The following is a 24102-nucleotide window of genomic DNA, read 5'->3' as shown; positions in this document are numbered from 1 at the left end:
ACACTGAAGATCAAAGACCAGAAGAGTTGGGGAATGACATCAAGAACATCATACAGGAAGAAAGCAAAAAGTCATTAAGAAGACAAGAAAGAAGGAAAAGATCAAAATGGATGTAAGAAGAGATTCTGAAACTTACTTTCCAATGTAGAGATGCTAAAGCAAATGGAAGAAATGAGGAGGTCCAAGATCTGAACATAAAATTTCAAAGGTCAGCTTGAGAAGACAAAGTCAAACATTACAGCGAAATCTGCAAAGGTCTGGAGTTAGAAAACCAAAAGGGAAGAACATGCTCAGCATTTTTCAAGTTGAGGAAACTGAAGAAAAAAGTTAAGCTTCAACTTTTGTTAATGAAGGATTCTCTAGGCTAATTATTGAATGATGCAGAAAGCATCAAAAGAAAATGGAAGGAATACAGAGAGTCAGTGTACCAATGTTTAACCATTTCAAGAGGTAGCATATGATCAAGATCTAATGATACTGAAGGAAAAAATCCAAAGTGGCACAGAACAAGGCACCAGGAATTGATGGAGTACAAATTGAAATCTTTCAACAAAGTGAGGCGGCAGTGGAGGCACTCATTCATCTCTGCCAAGAAATTTAGAAGACAACTGTCTGCCAACTGATTAGAAGAGATCCGTATTTGTGCCCATTCCAAAGAGAGATGACCCAACAGAATGGAGAAATCATCGGACAATATCTTTGATATCCCATGCGAATAAAGTTTTACTAAATGTAATACAGAGACGGCTGCAAGCATACCTTGAGAGAGAACTTCCAGAGGTTCAAGCTGGATTCAGAAGAGGACCTGGAACAAGGGATATCATTGTTCACATCAGATGGATCTTGGCTGAAAGCAGAGAATACCAGAAAAATGTTTACTGTGTTTTATTGACTACACAAAGGCTTTTGATTGTGTGGGTCATGACACGCTATGGACATCATTGTGAAGTATGAGTATTCCGGAACACTTAATTGTGCTCATGAGGAATCTATACAAGGACCAAGAGGCAGTTCGAAGAGAACATGGGAACATTGAATGGTTTAAAAGTAAGAAAGGTGTGCAACAGGGTTGTATTCTTTCACCATACTTATTCAACGTGCATGCTGAACCAATAATCCAGGAAGCTGGGTTATATGAAGAAAGCGTGGCATCAGGATTAGAGGCTGCCAAAAATTAGTAGTATTGTATCACAATTTTGTCATAAACCTCATAATAGGGATGTTTTTCCTGAAACGTTTTTCGTAAAATCATCACCCTGATGCATTTCTCCCCTTTGGTCAGAGGCTGGGAGCCAGAGACAGCTGGCTAGGGTGCTCAGATGTTAGAGGAGGTGACTGACTTGGGTGGGGAGGTCTGCAAGGCAGATGTGCAGGGCCCTTGGTGTGTGCCTAGGAGAGCGCTGTTGCATTCTGCTCGCCCTCCACTGCGTTGTGCTGTCGTAGAGCAGTAGAGCCACTAAGGGCAATACCACGTTTACTTTATGCTTATTTCTCTCTCCTTTTGTTACCAAAACTCAGTGGTGATGCCCAGGATTCTGCTCTAAGCTGCATCAGTGTCACATATGACTGAATACTCTTTGAATTAGATAAATGCGTCCTAAATCCAGAGACCTGGCTGTAAGACACAGAAAAATCAATGAATGAACAAAATGGGGTGGTCCCCAGCATATCCAAGTTCTGATGAGGTGGTCAAAGAAGAGAGGTAGATCAGGCCATACTGATGGGTCAGTTTAGAGGGGAGAGCTGCACTTCAGGAGAAAGCCAGGGTCTATGTATACCGCTTGGCTTCTCAGAAACTTTTCAAGAGATGACAGGCATCGCGAATGATTATTTCTACTGCCTATGAAATAAACATTTCCACAATGAAATGATACTAATAGGGATTGCATGGATAGGTTTGTTTTTGTTTTTAAGAAAAATTAGCACAAGAGTGGTCCCTATGAGGTTGAAGATATCTCAGCTGTTTGGCTTTTCCAACATATTGTACCCCTCCATAGTCCTTGATATTAATCACCACTCCTGCCCTCCCCCAAGTCCCTGACGCTGAAATGTCTCACAAAACTCAAAACTGAAAGGAAATGACTCACACAATTGTGGAGACTGACAAGCCTTTAATCTGTAGTTCAGAGATCAGTCTGGAGCAATCTTCTCACAAACGTAGCTTCAGGAGTAGAAGGACCCAAATCGGCAGGTCACAAGACAGGCTGTTGATGCACCAGGCTATGGGAGCTGGGGAGTCAGGTCAGGTGATTGGCATCCTTAATCCTTAGTTTGAATGTTTCTCCTTGTTGTTGTTGTTAAGTGCCGTTGAGTCAGTTCCTACCATAGCAACCTGGATAGGGTTTCTGAGGAGTGCTAGGTGGGTTTCAACCTCCGACCTTGTGGTTCAAACTGACCTTGCAGTCTAGCACATTATCCTGCAGTGCCACACTTACTTCTTAGCAACTCATATCAAAATGGGTCCGTAACCACCGGCATGATGGTGGTGGTGGTGGTTGGTAGTGTGGTGTGGAGTCAGTTCCAATTTATAGCAACCCTGTGTAGGGTTTCCAAGACTGAAAATCTTTACGGGAGCAGACAGCCTTATCTTCTCCCGGAGAGCAGATGGTAGATTCAAATTGCTGACCCTGCAGTTAGCAGTCCAGTTTGTAGTCTCCGCTAGACTACCAGCGCTCCTTTATCACAGACTTAGATGCTAGGACTTGCACTAGACCGCACAGTGGAAACATTTGGCTGGAAGGTCCATAGTACAGAATCAGCAGGCCTGCAGGACTAAATCAGGGACTTCATAAGGCATGTGGGCCCAAGTCTGATTTCAACAAATACCTAAACCTAGAGGTAAACATTTCCTGTTCATTAGGAACAGTATGGTATATGAGTTTGTGTTAGCAAAGTGGACAAATATTAAAATGATTTAATCCATCAAATCCCCCAGGACTGATTTTACACTTTCTGATTTTTTTGATATACTATGCCCCGGTTAAGCCAGCTTTCCCAACCATTATGTGAAAATGATGTCTGGTGGGCAAAGGAAGTGACTTCAGTTTGTTGACCCAGAAGGAGAGATATTGTGAGGACTTTGGGCTCATGACAGCTTATCAACTCAGTCTGCCTGGGGAAGATAAAAAAAAAAAAAGAGAGAGAAAAAAAAGTAAATGGTTTTTAAACTTCTGGGATATTGCCAGAATGCTCTTTCTGACACATGATGTCACTTACTGAAATGACCTGCTTGGCTGTAACAGATATAAATTGAAGCTAAAACAAATAAACAACAGAACCAGTATTCTAATGGGTTTAGAAAACAAAACAGGAAGGACCTGATTATCATCTGAACGTCTAGACATCATTTGCTAAACATCTTTTCTCCCCAACACTGCAAATTAGAATGAAATCAAACTTGCTGTGGTCAAAAAAAAATTAAACCGCCAAATTGGTATTTTTGTAACTTGATTCCAGCATTGCAAAAGAAATTTGGCTGTCGTAAAGTTTGCAAATCAAATTTACAAACCCAAATGCCTTAGCTGATAAAAGATGCAAATGTTGACTTTTCAATGCACTGAATTATTAAAGATGTATGAAATGTTTGATCTGGAAATGCTAGAAGTAGGAGTAGAACCTGAGAGTCAGCCTGCCAGCTTGCCATGAAGGAACACTGACAGCAAAGAACCACCACTGCCAAGAATGGAGTCGGGTATTATTAATTTAGAAAGTTGCTGGGAGATACGGTGATGAAAGATCCCGCTTTCCTTTTACCAAAAACTCCATAAACAGAGAGCAACAAGTTGATCTAGGAAGTGTCATTTACAAGTGACTAAATAGTGTAAATATGAGGCAATTGGTGGTCGATACGCACAGGAGTCTTGGTGTGGCGCTGCAGGTTAATGCACCATAAGGTTGGTGGGTCAAGCTCACCAGCCACTCCTCAGAAGGGTCACTATGAGTCAGAGGCACTTAACAACAACAACAACAACAACAAGGCACAGGAGGGAGCCCTGGTAGCACAATGGTTAAGCCCTAGACTGCTAAGTGAAAGGTTTGGATTTGAACCTCCTATCCAATGGCTTGGAGTCTTGGTGTAGTGCTGCAGAGTAAGTCCTGGACTGCTAACGTCAAGCTTGGCGGTACATACCCACTCAGAAACCCAACACTGGCTCGCTGTGAGTTGGAACCAACTGGACAGCACTTACAAACAACAACACAGTAGCTTGGAGGGAGAAAGGTCTGGTGATCTTCTTTGTACAGTTTCCCCACTGACTATAAAGGTTGCCCAATTCTGAATCTCCGTGACTCTGTCACATAGAGTAGAACTGCACCATGGGATTTCAAGGCTGGAATCTTTGGGTTACAAACATAGCAGCAATTGTGAGGATTGCGCAGAACCGGGCGTTGTTGTGTTCTGTTGTACGTAGCATCGCTGTGAGTCAGAACTGACTCGACGACAGTTAACAACAACCTAGAAATCCTGCTAGAGTTTCCAGTCTGCCATGTGGCCTATGGATTTGGGCCTTTCCAGCCCCAATCCTTGAAAGCCAATTCCATAAAACAAATCTCTCTCTGTCTACACATGCCATTCATCCGAATGCTGAGCCAACAATCCAAGAAGCTGGACTACAAGATGGCAGATAGTGATATAACCTTGCTTACTGAAAGCGAAGAAGACTTAAGGGACTTACTGATGAAGATCAAAGACTATAGCCTTCAGTATGGATTATACCACACTATAAAGAAAGCAAAAGTCTTCACAACTGGACCAATAAATAACATCGTATACATGGAGAAATAATTGAGGTTGCTTCCATCCACTTTCAACACTCATGGAAGCAGCAGTCAAGACATCAAATGATATATTGCATCAGGTAAATCTGCTGCAAAAGTCTTCTTTAAAGTGTTCAAAGAACAAAGATACCAGTTTGAGGACTAAGGTGTGCCTGACCCAAGCCATAGAATTTTCAGTTGCCTCATATGCATGTGAAAGGTAGATAATGGATAAGGATGATAGTAGAAGAATCCAGGCATTTGAATTATGGTGTTGGAGAAGAATATTACCATGAACTGTCAGAAGAACAAACACATATGTGTTGGAAGAAGTACAGCCAGAATGCTCCTTAGAAGTGAGGTGGTGAGACTTTGTCTCTCATATTTTGTGCATATTATCATGAAGGACCAGTCCCTGGAGAAGGGCATCATGCTTGGTAAAGTGGAGGATCAGTGAAAAAAAGGAAGACCCCCACCCGCAACAAGATGGATTGACCTAGTGGTAGCTTCAGAGGTCAAACTAACAGTTGAGTACAGCGCAGGACTGGGCAGTTGTTCACAAGCTCACTATGAGTTGGAACGAACTTGGTGGTACCTAACAACAACATATGTATACTGATGTATGTATGAGCGCAGTGGCTCCATGGGATAAGCACTGGAATATGAGCCACAAGGTCACTGGTTTGAGCCCAGCAACCAACAGGAGAAAGATGAGGCATTCTGTTCCTGAAAAGATTTCAAAAGCCTTGGAAACCCTATACAGGGTCAGTATGAGTCGTAATCAACTCCACAGCCCTTAACAACAACAACAACAACAACAACAACATGTGACAGGCAGTATGCTAAACACTTGGAATCTATCTTTCAGCAAAACAGGCGAAGCACCCTGGCCTCATGAAGCTTGTATTCTGCTGCACCAAGACAGAGAATAAACCACACATACGATAAACCAGACGGTGACTCTTCTGTCAAAAGATGAAAAGTGGTTCACATGGAGCAGAGTGTTGGGTAAAAGGAGTTTTAAACTGAGGAGGTCAGGAGATATAAGACTGGACAAAGTAAAGAAGCTAGCCCAGTGTATCTCTGAGGAGTGCATCCCAGGCAGAAGGCAGAAAACACCTTAGATGGGAGGACTGAAGATCACTCAGAGAACAGGAGGAGGTTGGGAATGGGCTGGGAAGAACAGAAGAGGAGGTCAGAGATAGGGTGGCATAACAGGGCAGAGTATATAGGGCCTTGTATAGATCTTGTAGGACCTTCGTCTTTTACTTTGTGTGAAATCGAGTTATCACAGTATTTGGGGTCAGGAGTGATATTTTCAAAGGAACAGCCCTTGAAAAGCTTATTGTGTTATGAATAGAACCTCAGTGGGAAAGATAGAAGCAGGGAGACTGTTTAGGATACCTTTGCAAGAATCCAGCTTAGTGTAATGTGGTTTGAACCAAAGGATTAGCACTAAAGATAGAGAAATAGATTCTTGAGAGTAGACTTAGCGCCAGCCCCATCTCTGATGGTTTTGTAGCGTGATAGAGCTTAGAGAAGGAGCTGTGTGAGGGGAACAAAGACTCCAGGTCAAGCGTATTCTGTAGAGGCCCTTTTACTAGGCCTTCAGAAGGACAAGACAAAACAAACATAATCATCACTGAGAACTCATCAGTGTGCACACAGTCCTGAGGCTGAAGGGAGACCTCTGTTGACTCACCAGCATGGGGCTAATTATAGAACACAAAGGAAATCATTACAAAATTATGCTTGGTGGTAGGTCAGTTTATCACTGTCACAGGCAGGACTACTGTTGTTGTTGTTGTTGGGTGCCGTCTCATCGGTTCCAACTCATACAAATGCCACGCACAACAGAATGAAACATTGCTCAGTTCCGTGCCATCTTCACAATTGCTTGTTACACTTGAGCTCATTGCTTCTGCCACTGTGTCAGCCCATCTCATTGGAAGTCTTCCTTTTTTTTTTAGCTGACCCTCCTTCTCCAGGGACTGGTCCCTCCTGACAATATGTCCGAAGTATGACCGACGAAGTCTGATTATCCTGCCTTCCAGTGCCAATGCATCAATTCTTTTATAGTCTTCCTTATTCACTGTCCAACTTTCACATGCATATGAGGTTACTGAAAATACCATAGCTTGAGGCAGGCTCACCTTCATCCTTAAACTGACATCTTCGCTCTTGAACACTTTAACAGGGATTGTGCATAATGCAGTAAGTTGTTAGATTTCTTGACTGCTGTTATTTCTATAAGTGTTGATAGTGGGTTTAATAAAAATGAAGTTTTTGACAGCTTCAATCTTGTCTCCATTTATCATGATATTATTAATTGGTCTAGTGGTGAGGATTTTTGTTTTCTTTACATTGAGGTACAACCCATGCTGAAGGCTGTGGTCTTTGATCTTTTATCAGTAAGTATTTTAAATCCTCTTCACTTTCAGCGAGTTAGGCTGTATCATCTGCATGTTGCAGGTTGTTAATTGGAGTCTTTCTCCAATTATGATGCCATGCTCTTCTTTATATAGTTCAATTTATAAGATTATTTGCTCAGCATACAAACTGAATACATATGGTGAAAGAATACAACCGTGACACATACCTTTCCTGATTTTAAGTCATTCAATGTCCCCTTGTTCTGGTTTGAGCAACTGCCTCTTGGTCTATGTATAGGTTTCTCATGAGCACAGGTAAATATTCTGGAATACCCATTATTTGCAGTGTTATCTATTGCTTGTCATGATCCACACAGTTGAAAGCCTTTGCATAACGAATAACGCACAGGCAGACATCTTTCTGGTATTCTCTGCTTTCAGCCAAGATCCATCTGACGTCAGCAGTGATATCCCTCATTCCACATCGTCGCCTGAGTCTGGCTTGAATCTCTGGCAGTTCCCTGTCAGTGTACTACTACTATTGCAGCCATTTTCGAATGATCTTTTGGTAAATTTTGCTTACCTGTGATACTAATGATACTGTACAATGATTTTTGCATTCTGTTGGATGTCCTCTCTTTGGAATGGGCACAAATATGGAGCTCTTCCATTCAGTTGGCCAGGTAGCTGTCTTCCAGATTTCTTGGCATAGATGAGTGAGTGCCTCCAGTGCTGCATCAGTTTATTGAAAGATTTCAATTTTTCTTCCATCAATTCCCAGAGCCTTGTTCTTTGCCAATGACTTCAGTACACTTTGGACTTCTTCCTTCACTACCGTTGGCTCTTGGCCATACACTATATTGCTATAGTAGGCAGCATTCTAGATGCAGGAAAAGGACCATGATTGGAAGATGTGCAGAGTTGAAGATTTAAAAGGATTGCATGATTTATTTGGGGATTTTTATCACTATATGGTGGTCAGGGTGTAACTCATGACCATATGCCCCAGAATCATAGTCACCAAGACCCCAACTTTTAACTTAAATCAAAGAGCATGGTAAATAATTAAGGGCACGCCTAGGCAAGTTGGAGTCCTGGTGTGGTGCTATAGGATAAGCACTAGACCACAAGTCATATTTGAACTGTAAAGTGGCGGTTCAAACCCACCAGACGCTCCACAGAAACCCTATACAGGGTCACTATGAGTCAAAGAGATGCAGGGATCCTTAACAGCAACAACAACCAGGCAAATTAGCTGACTCAAAATGGAGTCAGGGTTCCTGCTGTAGACTGCTGTTATTGTGAGGTGTTGTCCAGTCAGTTCTGACACACAGCGACCCTGTGTACAACAGGACAAAACATTGCTTGGTCCTGCGCTGTCCTCACGGTGGTTGCTAAGCGTGAATGCATTGTTGCTACCACTGTGTAGATCTATCTTGCTGGGGGCGCTCTCTCTCTCACTGAGCCTCCACCCTACCAAGACTGGTCCCTCCTGGCAACATGTCCAAAGTATGAGAGATGAAGGCTCACCATCCACACACCAAGTAATTTTTAATTTAAGCTCAAATATATGTTGAAGCATACTCACTTATCTTTATTTAAAACTTACTGTTTTAAATTATCTATTTTTAGCAAGAGTAAGTACAAGGATGGAATTACCCTAAACTGTATAAACTGGGTTGAGGGAGGATTTAGAGGAAGAATGGGAGTTCCGTTTTGGAAATTAATATTAGAGGTACCAAGTGTAGGGAGTTAGAGCTCCATATGTAGAGTTTCAAGCAGAGCTATGGGAGTGAGATGTGAATGGGGGAAATCGTGGTATAGACGCACTGTTCACATTCATGAGGGCTAGGTGAGGTCATCAAGAAGATGGATAAAGCTTGAAAAGAATCAGCACCCTGGACAGAACCCTGAAAGCTCGTGACCTGAAGAGACGATCTGAGATCAAAGGAAGAAGCAATGACCTATCAAGAAAAGCACAGAGTGTGCGTTTGTGGAGGTTGAGTGAACTGTCTATAAGGCGTTAGGAGTGGTGGAAGACAGAAACTTGAACATTTGATTTAGCAACATAGAGTTCTTTGGTGACCTTGATAGGGGTGGCGGAAAGGGTAAGTCTGATTGGGTTTGGTCTAAGAGAGAATGTTGTTGTTGTTAAGTGCCATCAAGTTGTTTCTGACTCACTGTGACCTTGTGTCGGGTTTCCAAGGAGCAACTGGTGAGTTTGAGCCATCGACCTTGTGGTTAGCAGGTCAGTGCTTATTTTACAACAGAACTTGAACAGAGAATTGAATGAAAGACATTGGAAAGAGTGAACATGAAGATCAAACTTGAAGTGATCTCATAGAAAAAGATGGTGCAGAATTGGGTAGCGTTTCCTTAGGTCACCTTGATGACGACTAACAACAACAACAATAAAATAGAAGTAAAGTAATAACAGCGTGAGATCAAAAGAACCGGTTCCATTTTCTTTTAAACTTTTGAGATGGGACACAAAATAATAGCATGATGTATACTGATGGGAATGATCCCCTAAGAAGAAAAAATAGAAATAGACGTAGGAGACAGAGGAGTGTTGTTGAAGCAGTGACCCGCAGTAGCCTCAGCACGAGTAGATGGGCCCAACTAATGTCTCATGGAAATGAGAAGCACAGCTGGGCTCAGGGGCGCTGATCATGTTGTCAGAACTTACCTGGCTTCATCTCTCAACGTTGCCTCTTCCTATGTTGCCTTCTCTTGGGCAGACTCTGCACAGTGACAGCTCCTACAATTTCATGCCTGTCTCCACCCTCTGAGCATTCCTAATAGAAAAGAGGGCATCTTCTCCAATAGTCTCAACACAGTCCTGGAATTGCTTCCCTGACCTGGCTTAGGTCACCTGCCCATTCCTGAAACAATCATTGAGATCCAGGAGTGTTCCTGAGAAAAGAACAACCAGAGACACAGCAGCAATAGAGTCTTGTTTCTTCCGGCAGAAAGAACTCTGCACTCGTTCAAATACAAGGCTGTTAAAAGACTTCCAACGGCCACTTTGAGCACACCGTGTACTGTTTAAGGGAGCCAAACAAATATTGGCACACTGTACTTTCCATCTTCTACATTGTTGTAATTTAATGTCAAGATCAAGATGACCCTGGCAAATGTAGACTCCTGGGCAAATCTCTATGAAATCACATTTTAAAAAAGTAATTATCTTAGAGGAAAACTTCCCTATGACAATTTTAATTAAACCAATTATTTGCTTGAAATATAAATGCCCTTGGGGTGGCTGGAGCCATCATTCCACTCTATTCGCAAGCGTTTTGTGCCCTTGAACATCTGTGTCCTTTTACACTTGGAATCTTGAAACCTGACTCGCCTCTCCTCTGTTCTTGCCACCTTTACCAAGTTGTCAGACTTGATGACACATTGCCTTTACTGAGGACCAGCGGAAATGGCGGTTGTGCCATTTTTAATATTATTAGGAGAGGGAGGGAGGTGATTCTTTTCTATATTTTACCACTCTCAACTAAGGGTTTTTTTCTGTCTCTCTCTTTCCTTTGACTTCTTTGAAATGTTAAGATTTGGCTTCCTGAGCAGAACTAAATATTGGTGATACCTCCAAGGCTGCCCATATGGGTTTTAAACCTATCACAGCCAGTTTATTTAGAATTAGGTAACATTGAAAAAGCGCTTCATTATTTAAACATACCAATATGGGGCAGTGAGGCCAGTCCTGGTGTGGCGCCCCCTGTGGGATAAGCATTGGAGTGCTGACTGCAGGGTCGGTGCTTCAAACCCACCAGTCACTCCTATACAGGGGCGCTGAGTCAGAACAACAACGACATGAGGAAATGATAGCTGTATGAAAAAATCCAGAGGATTGATTATTAATTACAAAGGTCCCGAGGTGATTTTGAAAATGACATGCTTACACAGATTCAAATAATTTAAAAAATAAGTAAATTTTCACCTCTAGCATTAGAATTTGCATCTTACTGGACAAATTTACTTAGCCTCTGTAAATACCTCTCCCTCCCTTTCTTTTTTGAACCTGAAAAGAATAGATGTTAAAGCCTATCTCATCTCACAAACTAAGTTTAAAGAACTGTGGATTCCTGGTGAGGTACCAGAGGATAAGCACTTGACCTCGAGGCTGGTTTGCACCACAAGTTGGAGGTTCAGAATCACCAACTGCTCCTTGGAAACCCTATATAGGGTTGCTATGAGTCAGAACCAACTCAGCAGCACTTACAACACCAACAAGCGTAATGTGGTGAATAAACTTTCTTGTGGAGTGCTCAGCACTTTTGTCTGCTCTTCTCTCCTTAATGTTTATTTCAAGATGTATAATGGGAGTAAGGTTTTTAGGAATTTGAAAGTGCTAAGCCACGGAGGGGAAATCAGACAAGTCCCACTTTTCCGATCAAGCACAATCCAATCAGTGTCATCTGTTACCGGTCCTGTCCCCTTGGATCCACTTCCATTCTGACACTAGCTGTCCACGCAGTCCTTCTTCCTGTGACCCTGACCACCTGGAGCTGGTGAGAGCTCACACATGAAAGGACACAGTGCTCCAGACTTTCCAGTTGGGGCAAGAGCTCAGATGTCAACCACACACTTGGGACTCCCAATGACACCCTTACTTCTAACCTGCTGGCTACAAGTTCAGGGGTTTCCCATTACTGTTTCATGAGGCCACTTCAGGGGCTCCCCTGGACTCCTTTACTTTTGATCTGCTGGCTAAAAATGTGAGATTTTCTTCTATTCCTTTGTTGTTGTTGTTATGTGATGTCGAGTCGGTTCCGACCCATAGCGACCTTGTTTAAGCGGCTGGCAAGCTTGAACCGCCAGCCTTTCAGTTGAAACCAACATTGCAGTCCGGCGCATTAACTCAGATTGCCACACCAGGACTCCTTTAGGATACCAGTAATAAATATAGGGGTCTTCAGCTCCCCTTAATCCTGACCTGCTGGCTCCCACTAGCCCCTGGATTCAATAATCATTTAGAATCACAGAGCTCAGAAAAGTACTGTACTTACAGGACCGTAAGGTTGGCAGTTCAAACTCACCAACCATTCCTCAGAAACGCTATACAGGGTTGCTGTGAGTCAGAACCAACTCCACAGCACTAAACAACAACAACAATAGTTGTAATAGGGATACAAATGTAGAGATGCACAACATGAAGTCTGGGAAGTCTCCCGAAACCATGTTTATATGTCCCAAGTGGGCCTCTGTGCTCGCCCACATGCGTTAAGGTCTCTCACCAACACGGAAGCCCAGGGAGCCTGAATGACCAGAGCCTTTATTGAGTACTCAGTAAAAGGTGTGGCTGAGGGACTCATGCACCTCTTGTCCAGGCTGGCTGGTCCATCTGGCCTGGCCAATCTCCACCTCATTAGCATAAATGCTCTTGTGGTGTGGATGTCTCTTGGATAACAAAGACATTTCAATCAGTGGGGGAGTTCCAAGTTTGTCGGACTTATTTCAGAAACCAAGGACAACGAATAAATATTTTGGGTAAAGTTAACGTAAATCCCAGAGCAGCTGATTAAAGAGCTACTGTGCTTTGTGACTCTCCAGTAACTCAACTTGTTCAAAGCTCGAGTTTGTTCTCATCATAACTCTTTGTTTAGATGTAATAGCAATAATAATCGTCTTACAATTGAAAATGCAATAACTATCATGTTCTCACGTGCTTTCTGAGTCAGAGAAATCAATAGCTCTTAATATGCATTTTCATTTAATTCTTAAGTATTACTATACCTAAGACTCCAAATTGAAGGCAAGTGGCGATCCAAGGTACAAGAATTGATGTCTACGAGTCTACAGTGTGCCCGATCTTGGAAGCTAAGCAGGGTCGGGCCTGATTAGTACTTGGATGGGAGGCCGCCTGGGAATACCGGGTGCTGTAGGCTTCAGGAGTCCTGGGGTGGTGGCACGGGATAATGCGTTGGACTGCAAAGTCAGTTTGAACCGCAAGGTGGGTTCACCAAACTCACCAGCCGCTCCTCGAAAACTCACGCAGGGTCCCTATGAGTTGGAATCGGCTGGATGGCACTCGACAAAAACAGCATTCACCTGGAGCAACAGAGGAAACAGGAGTCTGGAAAAGGAGGCGGAAATGGAATGTGCCAGGAGACCAGAAAAACTGGCTGTTGCCTGGCTACCATTACTGAGCATTTTAATGAAAGAGTCCATAGGAAAATCCTCATCAAAACAGGGAAAGTGAGGAAAAGAATTTAAAGTTTGCATTGACTGCAATCTTTGGAAGCCCCGGAAGTTGGACGAACCCCTGAAACTACTGCTCTCAAATAATCTTTCAATCTTAAATCGAAACTAGCCCCTGAAGTCTTTTTAATACCAAGCAGTGTTTAGCTTCACTGGTAAAGACTGTCTGCCTTAAGCATTGTACCCTTTTAAAGTTCTAGCTCTATGGGATGACACGACAACAGAAACTTGAAAGATTACATGGAGTCCTAGAAGGCAGTGACTTTATGGTAGTGGCGAGGAACAATTCAGAACACCAGGGCGGGAACCACTGAACAGCTGGAAACATGGCCCCGAATTATACATGTATCAGTTGTTGAATTGGTGTATGGTCTGCTGTATATCTTCTCAACAACAAAAAATGAAAGAAATGGCATAAAATAATCAAGTCAGGGAAAAAGAAAGACTTGTAAGTGGGAAAGATTGTAATTGCTAAGTGAGTTGTCAGACTGAAGAGTCAATACATACTTCTTTTCAATAGAATCATGATACTTGATAAAACCAAGGATGAAAGAAGAGGTCACGGTAGGAGAAAGAGGTAGGGAGAATAGGGAAAGAGAGTCTGTGATATGGAGAATTATGAACTGGGGGGACAAGACTCTTATCTTTAATATTTTGGGGAGTGATCATGAGTGACCACTGAGTAGACTGAGTTATGAAAAAAAAAAAAAAAAAAAAAAAGGTGGTTCCTAGCTTCAGGGTTGGTGGTTTTGTGATGTTCTAAGTAGATCATTTGGTGTCGTGGTGTGGTGCTGTGGGTTAATAAACTGGACTGCAAAGTTGGTTCAAACCACAAAGTCAGCTGTTCAAGCTCACCAGCCACTCCTCAGCAACCCTTACAGGTTAGCTGTAGGTTGGAACCAACTCGATGGCACTCAACAACAACAACAAGTGGGTCACTTCCCACTGTCTCAGGGTGTCATGCTGTGGTGGCCTGCATGTCATCATGATACTGGAAGCTATGCATCTGGTATTACAAATACCAACAGAGTCACCATGGTGAAGGTTTGAGTGGAGTTTCCAAAGTAAGATAGATTAAGAAGAAAGTTCTGCTGATCTACATCTAGAAATTACCACTGGAAACACTATGGATCACAACAGAATAATTGTTCAATCTGGTACTGAAAAAGACACTTGTAAGGTGTTCAAGAGCACAGATGTCACTTTGAGGATTAAGGTACACCTGACCCAATCTATATATTATTTTCATTTGCTTTACATGCATGCAAATTCTGGATAAGGTGGAAGAATTGGTGTATTTGAATTTTGTTGTTGGCACACAAAAAAAATACTGACTGTACCATGGACTGCCAGAAGAATAAGCAAATCTGCCTTAGGAGAAGTACACTCAGAATGTTCCTTAGATGTGAGGATTGTCAGACCCCATCTTCCGTACTTTAGAAATACTATCAGGAGGGACTAGTCCCTGGAGAAGGACATCATGCTTGGCAAAGCAGAGGGTCAGAAGAAAAGAGGAAGAGCCCCAACGAGATGGATTGTCACAGTAGCAGCTGCAATGGGCTCAAGCAGCTCAGCAGATGTGAGGATGGTACGGGACTGCTGTATGTGGAGCCACTGGGAGTCTGAACTGATGTGATGGAATGGAACAACACAGTGCTGGGAGCCTAGCCCCTTGGGTAGAAGGAGCTCAGAACACAGACTGGCTGAACAGGGGACTCAAGTGTATCAGTGTCCTTGAAGATGGCGCAGTACCAGAAGTGTTTCATTCTGCTGGAGCCGCTGGACAGCAGCTAACAAAACCAAACCAAATGAATCATTAGACAAATAATACTTGACCAGCAGCCGAAAAGATCTAGCAAATAAATAAAACTGTATTATATTTTATTTTTGCATCATTGAAAGCTTAAATAATCCTGTGAGTTACCCATCTTTTTTTCCATTCAGAAGTCAGTATGACAATAGTGTGTCTTGTGAACGCTTTGGTGATGGTCTTCGGGCTGGTGGAGTCTACCACATCTGTGATTGCCATTCATTTCAGTATCACCCCTTCCTGCCATCATAGGCTGATTTTCCAGAGTCTGGCCATCAAAAACGCCTCTGCCATTGAGTTGATTTTGACTCATAGAAGCTCTGTATGGGGTTTCTGAGGCTGTACATCCTTACGAGAGCAGAAAGCCTCACTGCGGAGCAGCTGGTGGGTTTGAACTGCTGATCGTGCGGTTGGGAGGCCAGTGCTTATCCTACAGTGCCATCAGAACTCCCAGAATCCACTAGGGACCATCGTTTTTGCAATTTTCTTATCACTATGGAGTCTTTTTGTCTTAAAAGTAGAACAAACATAACACACGCTTGTTCCACGTGTGTGTGTGTGTGTGTGTGTGTGTGAAGCTGCGCAGAATTAGAACTCAGCAGGGATCGGTGTGCTCCCTGTGGCCGGCTCATTCGGCTGAAATTACTTGGTAAAAGCCTCGAAGCGCCTGAACTTCCATTACTTTATCAGTGTACCTTGTTAATGATATCGCTTAATTTGCATACCAGTAGTACCTTTTCACCACAGGTAAGAAATTGAAATGTTCAAGGTCAATTAACTGGGAATGCTTCAAGTTGCTTAGTGCTGCTGTAACTGGGAGCGGTCAGCAAGGGATTCCGGGCCCTCCTGATGAGAATTGATGATCCAATTTTGGCTCACTACACTTATGCCTGATTCTTTTTTGGACACCCGGTTCCTCTCATGTGTTCGCTTTTTAAATACCAGTCTATGAAGAAGCTTCCAGTTCAGAGAAATAGAATGAAATTCAAGATTGAAAAAAAAAATGTATTGTCAATCCTGACTTTGGACTATTAAAAAGAACTACAGAGAACCAGAAGTAAACAAATCTGCCTTTCCTCAAAGGTGTAAAGTGATGTATAGAAAAGTCTAAGTGTAAAACTTCCAGGTTAAGATGCTGTCGGGTGGGGTGGAGGTGGGCGCCTCATTTACCCATTCCCAACTTTTCTTTGCAAACCTGGTAACAGTATAGAGAGATGACACAGTTGTAGCAATAAGGGGGCTAAGGATGCTTGTGTGACAGCAGATCATAGAAGAACTTTTGTCTTCCAGATTTTGAAGGTCCCAGGGCAGAATAGTACGATTAGAGGGGACCACGGGTGTTGTTATTGCGTGCCTTCAAGTTGGTTCCAAACCTACATGATAGAGAAGAAATGTCCCATACGGTTTCCTAGGCACAGTGGGTTAAGAAGTGTGCTGCTAACCTCAAGGCTGACAGTTCAAACCCACCTTCCATGCCATGGGAGAAAGATGAAGCTGTCTGCTTTCTATAGATTTGTTGTTTCTGTTAAGTGCCATTGAGTTGGAACCTGTATAGGGTTTCCAAAGAGCAGCTGGTGAGTTTGAACCGCTAACCTTGCAGTTCAAGCTAGCTCTGCGGTCCAGTGCTTATCCAACAGCGCGTTGTTGTTGTTGTTAAGTGCCATCGAGTTGGTTCCGACCCATAGCGACCCTCTATAGGGTTTCCAAGGAGCAGCTGGTGAGCTTGAACTGCCGCCTCACAGTTCAAAGGGCTTTGCAGTCTGGCACATTAACCCACAGCACCACCTCAGGACTCCTCCTTCCAGTCTCCTAAACTGTTTGGAGCAGCTCTCCCCTGTCCTGTAAGGTGGCTAGGACTCAGGATTGACTCCATAGCAGTGAACTACCCTTTATGGGAATAAATCTTCCAGTCTGTTCTTCCAGCGGGGTGTGACTGGTGGGTTCTAACAGCTCATCTTTTGGTTAGCTGCCATTAATGAAGTAATGCCATGTGGCACTGTAGGATCAGCACTGGTCTGTGAACCACAAGGTCAGTGTTTCAAACTCACCAGCTGCTTCTTTGAAATCCGATACAGGGTCACTATGAGTCGGAACCAACTTGATAGCACTTAACAACAACAAATGTCATAGTAAAATAAGTGAAGGAGGTTGGGTGATGTGCCTTTCCATCCTGATGAATGAAAAGTGAAGGAAGACTTGACACAGATTTAAATACTATGCGAGTAGTTCCCACAGAGGGTTCAGGAACTTCCTGAGCTATTTGTGGCAGCTAATTGTGTACAATGTAAGGCGTGCTTCAGATCATGAAAGGACACACTCTCCTTCATGTAGGTAACAGGCTGCAAGCGTACAAGAGGCCCCTTGTGGACAGGAGAACTGTGCTAACTAAGTGACACCAAGACATCCAGATTCAGTCAGGACCCAGGGCTGCCCAACAAGCCCTCTTGTTTAAAATAGGAGAACATTTCACGGCAACATAAACCATGGAAACAGTATTGGTGACTATGGGAACTGCGCCATTGTGTTTGCTAGCCAACAAATACAGACTCTCTGAAAGTAAATTACATAGAAAAGAAGCAAAAACAGACCAACAAAAATTGCAGTATGATAAATATGCTGGATCAAAAAGGAGGATGCGCATTTTACGTTTGATTTATGGGGTACTAAATACACTTTTGAATAATGATTCTCTCCAAGAAAGAAAACAATTGGAAACAGGTGTCTAGTTGTAAAAGCATTGTAGTTAGTCACCTTGGGGGTCATGCCCTGCTAACGCAGACACGAGTTCACAGGGCATCATCAAGGGAGGATATTGTCAAAGCAGTTGTGTTCCTTCATGATTCACAATGACATGTACTCCTTAACCAAAATAGCAAACATTTTGGAGACTTTCCCCCCCACTGGGGACTGTGCTCAAGGCTCAACAAATCTTACAAGACCACCTTGGGCCACCTTGTCAAGAATGATGTTTGAGTGAAAGAGACATTGTAGATAATGAATGTTAATTTTTATCTAAAAGTTCCGCTCTTATTATCAGAGCTGGCAAGACAATGGGAGAAACACTACATTTGCTAATATTCTTATTTAGTAGTTGTTGTTGTTGTTGTTAAGTGCCGTGGAGTCGGTTCCAACTCATAGCGACCCTACACAGGGTTTCCGAGGCTGTAAATCTTTACGGGATCAGAACGCCTCATCTTTCTCCCGCGGAACGCTGGTAGTTTCGAACTGCTGACCTTGCTGTTCACAGCCCGATTCATAACCACTACGCTACCAGAGCTGAATTTTAATAGATATTGAACATTAGGGAACTCAAGATTCAAGAGGATATGCCCTACCCCCCAAAAAAAACAGTATATGTTAATAACATATTCATCAAAGTCAATCTTACTTAAAATCAATAGGTACCAACTAGAAAACATTACTATATTGTTGTTGTTGTTGTGAAGTGCCATCAAGTCAGTTCTGACCCATAGCGACCCTGTATAGGGTTTCCAGGCAGCAGCTGGTGAGCTTGAACTACCAACTTTGCAGTACAAACGGCTTGCAGTCTGGCACATTAACCCCACAGCACCACACTAGGACTCCTTAAACTTACTTAATCTGAGAATCATAAGGTCGGCAGTTCAAACCCACCAGCTGCTCCTCAGACATCCTGTACAGGGTCGCTATGGGTTGGAACTGACTTGGTGGCGCTTACCAACCACAATCTTAAGATGTTTTTGTCCTCAGTTTTACAAGCGCATCTCTAATACTCTAATACTTGCGTATGTTGTTGTATAAAACAAAGCAGACTGAATTCTGCTTGCCCCATCCTTACTGAATACCCAGCAGCCTCCCAGTTTTCATTTCCCAGTACTCAAGAACACACAGTTTTCCACATGAATTTTCTTCACCTATTTCCCCCTATTTCTGTTTTCATAAAAGGAGCTGGAGGCTGGTCTCCTCTTGTGTCCAACAAATACCAGTGGTTGCAGGTCGACATTGGAGAGAGAATGGAGGTCACTGCCATTGCCACCCAAGGCGGGTACGGGAGTTCCAACTGGGTGACCAGCTACCTGCTGATGTTCAGCGACAGTGGCAGGAACTGGAAACTATACCGCCAGGAAGACAGCATCTGGGTACGTTTCTTTAACAACAGATAGTCATTGATGCATGGTGTTCGCACATCTCTGCGATCAAGTAGAGAAGCAAAAATCTGCAGAATTACTTTGAAAACATATTTTCTAAGAGGAAATATGGCAAATGTTCATTTTCTAATGCATTGCACAGTATAGTTTATCAAAATACTCAGAGTAAATCTATTTCACCATGTCCTCAAATATTGAAAAAAACAAAACAAATTATCTGAGTTGATTAAATAGTGTGGGAGCCTGAGAAATAAATAATACCTGTATAAGAAATTGTAATCTTTTATCAATTGAATATGGCAGTTTCATGCTGTTTTGTTTAATGTCTAAAGCATTTCTTGTTTTTATTTCCTCTGAATTTTGAGACCTCTGAAAGACTCTATCACTTTCTCAATATGTATACATAGGTGTCAGAAAGTTTGTGGAAAAATGGAATGAAAAGATGATGAAATTTTTTCCACATACTTTCTTGAAGCCCCTTGTGTATGTGTATGTTGTTGGTGGTGTTGTTACGTGCCGTCGAGTTGGTTCTGACCCATAATGACCCTGTATAGGGTTTCCGAGGAGCAGCAGGTGCGTGTGAACCACCAACCTTGCAGTTCAAATGGCTTTACAGTCTGGCACATTAACCCACAGTACCACACACCAAGGCTCCAAGTGTGTACAATATATAGCATTTGGAGATTTTTTGTGTATATTATTATTTAGAGGGTTTTTATCATTGCTTTCTGTTTAAAATGTGTAAGTGTGTAAAATTCTGTGTTGTGGACTGGCACAGCCTCAATGAAAGAGAGACGGTTTGCATTTGTGGTTGAGAGCCCTGGGCGGTTGCATATGTTTAACCACTTGGCTGCTGTTTTAAACCCTATGGAGCACGGTTCTACTCTGATACATATGGGGTCGCCTTGAGTTTGCTTGTGATTTTCATTAGCAGTTGACTGATGGAAGAAGAAGCTGAAAGAAAGTTTTCTAGATAAAGAAGGAAGCATTTCTTAGTTAGTTGGGTTTTATGTGGGCCAGGACCAACACGTTGGCTATTTTTCTCTCTGTCTGACCTGCTGTAACCAGAGGAAATGAGTAACTTAAGGCATCATTCTTCTTAGCACACAGGTAATTTGGGAGCCTATTTGGCCAGATAACCATAATTTTCTTGGACCAGTCAATTGCCTTTTTTTTGAGACTTTCTAGATCCCAGTTACACATTATAAACTCATTGAAGAAATGGACTCTGATGACTCCCCTTTGTGTCTGTGAAGCACTTTGTGTCTTTCACTGTGTGTTTACTCATGGAAATTGACTTGAGAAGAAGTCGCCCTACTCTTCTGTTAAAGGAACAAGAGTTGGGATGCAAGAAGTTGCTTATAAAGTTTACAAGCTTTTAAGAAAAGCTACCTTAAAATCCAGAGCAAATTGGGGCACTGTATGTTGCTGCTGGAGTCCTGGTATGGTGCTGTGGGTTAATGCGCTCGCCTGCAAGGTTGGTTTGAACCGCAAGGTTGGCAGTTTAAGCTCACCAGATGTTCCATGGAAACCAATACGCGATCGCTATGAGTCGGAACCAACTTGATGGCACTTCACAACAGTTAAGTTAGGTTTTCTGAGGCTATACGTCTTTGCAGGAGCAGAAAGCCTTATCTTTCTCCTGAGGCTCGAACCATCAACCTTGTGGTTCTCAATCCAGGGCTTACAGTATGGAGCTCTGTATTGCTGTTGTTGTTAAGTGCCATTGAGTCAGTTCCTGCATAGGATCTCCAAAGTTTGAACCACTGACCTTGCAGTTCAAATCAACCTTGCAATAAGGACTCCGAGCTCTGTATAGGATTGAGCAAAATTAGATGTATTTCAGTTAAAATAATTCCATGGAAACCATTTAGATTAGAGTTAAAATAACCAACAATTATGTACCAATCATAATGAAAAAGCTTAGTTGTTTTGTTGTTGGAGCTGCCTTGTAGTTGACCCTGACTCATGATTGCACAAAAAGCTTCAGGAGGTATTTATTTTAACGAGCTGTTTGGATGATCTTTCACTCTTCTCTAAATGAAACATTGGATTTTTAACTCGGTAAATAGTGAGTAATGTATACAGCTGTGTTAATTACAATTTATGTTTTTGACTTTGTTTTTTGTAAATGATCGATCAACCATGAAAGCTTTTTCTTTCTTTCTTTCTTTTTTTTTTCTGTGAGCCATTCTTAAGGGAAGTCAGACATACACAATGCCATTTGCCTTCTTGCTTACTTTTTACTAAATGTGAAATGCTCATGATGATATCGTAACATGAATGATATCCTTACTAATCCAAAGCAGTAAAAGTGAGAACATCTATTATAATCTTTTCAAGGTACTATTGATTTTTTCTTTGAGACTGTGCTGTAATTGTTGATTTTCTCGCTGTCTTTTGGAAAGTAAGTAGAGAGGGTACCCTTCCAACTTTTTGGCTCAGTATGTCCTTACAGACCTGGTATCATTCAGGCAAACACTCAGTGTATGTTGAATGAAAGAGAGACAGAAATGTACTTTTGCTGTAGGCTCCTTTTCCGCTCACACCAACCAAAAGTCACTGCCTCCTCTTTCAGATCATCTCTTCACTAGAGCACATTTTGTTGTCCCAGTTTAATGTCTTTAGTGCTAGGGTGGTGCATTCATGTCTCTATATTTTGGACTTTTAAAAATGGATGTCTAGGGCCCCATATCCTGTCTGGTGCTTGACTTTTTTTTAAATGAGTTGGTGAACGATATATGAATAATTGGATAGATTTGAATATGCAGATTATTATCTCATACTCTATGCCTAACTCTCTGTGGAACACTGGGAGGCATTGAAAGAGACTATGCTAATATCATTGGAGAGACAATGGTGCACCCAAACAAGCCAGAGATTGATTCAAAGGATCCTGCACGTAGGAGGCATAGGATCCTAGAGCTTTGGAAATTTGGCAGAATCTGGAGATCATTGTAGGCAGAATTTGTCAATTGTGAAGCAAGCATTATGATGCTAATTAGTGTTGGAGTTGGTAGTGGTTGTATGCTGATGAATCTGTTCTGACTCACAGAGGCTCTGCATAGAGTTTCCAAGGCTGTGAATCTTTATGGGAGCAGAAAGCCTCATCTTTCTCCTGCAGAAGAGATGGTCACTTTGAACTGCTGACCTGGCAGTTAGCAGCCATACTTATAACCCACTATTCCTTGAGGGCCCCTTTAACTTGGATTAGAGGAGGATTAAAGAAGTTACTCCAGGAAGATGGAAAAGTATGAACAAAAACGTGGAGATTGGATAGATACAGAGCTATATGGCTCCCCATGCAGTAACCAGGGGACAGGTTGGCCTGCCAAGTTAGGAAAAGACTGGAAGATGATGATGTGGTCAAGGAAGCTATAGACAACTTGGAATGGTAACATCAAAATTTAGTTTTGCTGTAGGAGGTACCATGACCTAGCATCAAATACAGAATGTGCTGCCGTCAGTAGGAACAATCCCCCAAATCCAGATGGAGTGTGTTTGCTGTTGTTGTTGTTGTTGTTATGAAGTTCTGTCGAGTCGGTTAAGCCTCACAGCCACCTTGTATAGGGTTTCCGAGGAACAGCTGGTTGGTTTGATCCACCAGTCATGCCGCTAGCAGTCCCGTGCTTAGCCTACAGTGCTACATACAGGAGTGTGTTTATATGTGTGTAAATTGGATTCTCTTGGTAACCATTCATTTCAGGTTGGTTGCCAGATACTGTCTACTCCACAGTCCCACCCTAAGGAAGGGCCTTTCTGTGTGATCTAAAATTGTTGCCAAGGCAAGAGAAACGAGATGTGGTCAATTATGCCCTGCTCTTGACTCTTCCATCTGGAAGAGGCAGGACCCATTTCAGTGCACACTGCTGTAGCCAGAGAGCACTTTCTAATGGATTTGCATAGTTAGACATTTAACCCTTTTTCACATTTTACAAAATTTTCTTTTCAAACTTGTTTTCATCTTTTTTTTGGTATGGTAATTTTGGCCCAGTTTTTGCAAGTACTGTGGAATCTATACAAATTATATATAAAACATGCCCGTTTCCTACTTGAACTTCCACAAGTCTGTTCCAGGTAACACAAATTGTCCTTTCATCTGGTTCCACTTCAAGCATCAGCAAGAACAGCGACTCCCGCAAACCTGAGAGAATTGGTAAAATGTTCTGCAGATTCTTACAAATCATGTATGAGAAGGAAGACAAAAGACTTTCTTACCTTTATTTTCTAGAAAGGCCATGCACATGTTTAATAGAAATGTACATTTGAAAGATATAAAATATTTTAAAACTTATACTTTAAAAACATTTCTTCAGAATATAATTTATAGTTAAAGTCCCTTAAAATGTAATTTAAACGAAGTATTGTGTTGAGTAGCATATAAATATTGTATGACAATTGAAAAAGATATAAACCCATAAATGTGTTCCCCTTACATTAAAGACAAAATAAAATCCCTCAACATCTTTGATCAAAAGACTCTTTTTAGCCAGTTTATTGAAAAAGTTAATTTAAGGGGTAGTTTTTTGTTTTTTGAACTTTTTATTGTGAATTGAGTGAAGGTTAACAGGTAAGATCATGAGTTTTGCATTCAACAAATCCTGCCCTTTGTTTCATTTCAACGTTTGCAATCCCCTCCACGCAACAACAGCGATCTCACTTTGGTTCCTGTTTCCATTCTCTCCTCCTCCTCCCTTCTCAATGTTGTCCTTACGTCAGTGTTGCCTTTTTGATCTTGAATGATTGGCCATTCCATGGTGAGCAGACCTTACTAGTATCTGCTATCTATCTATCCGTCTATCTATCTATCTTATCTATCTATCTATCT

The 24102-nt window shown here is 42.2% G+C and overlaps 1 protein-coding gene across 1 annotated transcript in view; it reads left to right on the top strand.

Annotated features, from left to right (window-relative positions):
- Window positions 1-24102, top strand: part of CNTNAP4 (contactin associated protein-like 4) — a 380481-nt gene that overhangs the window by 114927 nt on the left and 241452 nt on the right. Inside the window, exon 3 of the mRNA XM_006860153.1 lies at window positions 19072-19265. Within this exon, the coding sequence (XP_006860215.1) occupies window positions 19072-19265 (194 nt within the window). The remainder of the gene's footprint in view (window positions 1-19071; window positions 19266-24102) is intronic.

The sequence above is a fragment of the Chrysochloris asiatica genome, unplaced genomic scaffold (assembly GCF_000296735.1).
Source record: "Chrysochloris asiatica unplaced genomic scaffold, ChrAsi1.0 scaffold00037, whole genome shotgun sequence".
In the NCBI taxonomy this organism is placed as follows: Eukaryota; Metazoa; Chordata; class Mammalia; order Afrosoricida; family Chrysochloridae; genus Chrysochloris; species Chrysochloris asiatica.
The sequence above is the reverse complement of the archived record's forward strand: the minus strand, read 5'-3'. Positions and strand labels throughout refer to the sequence as shown.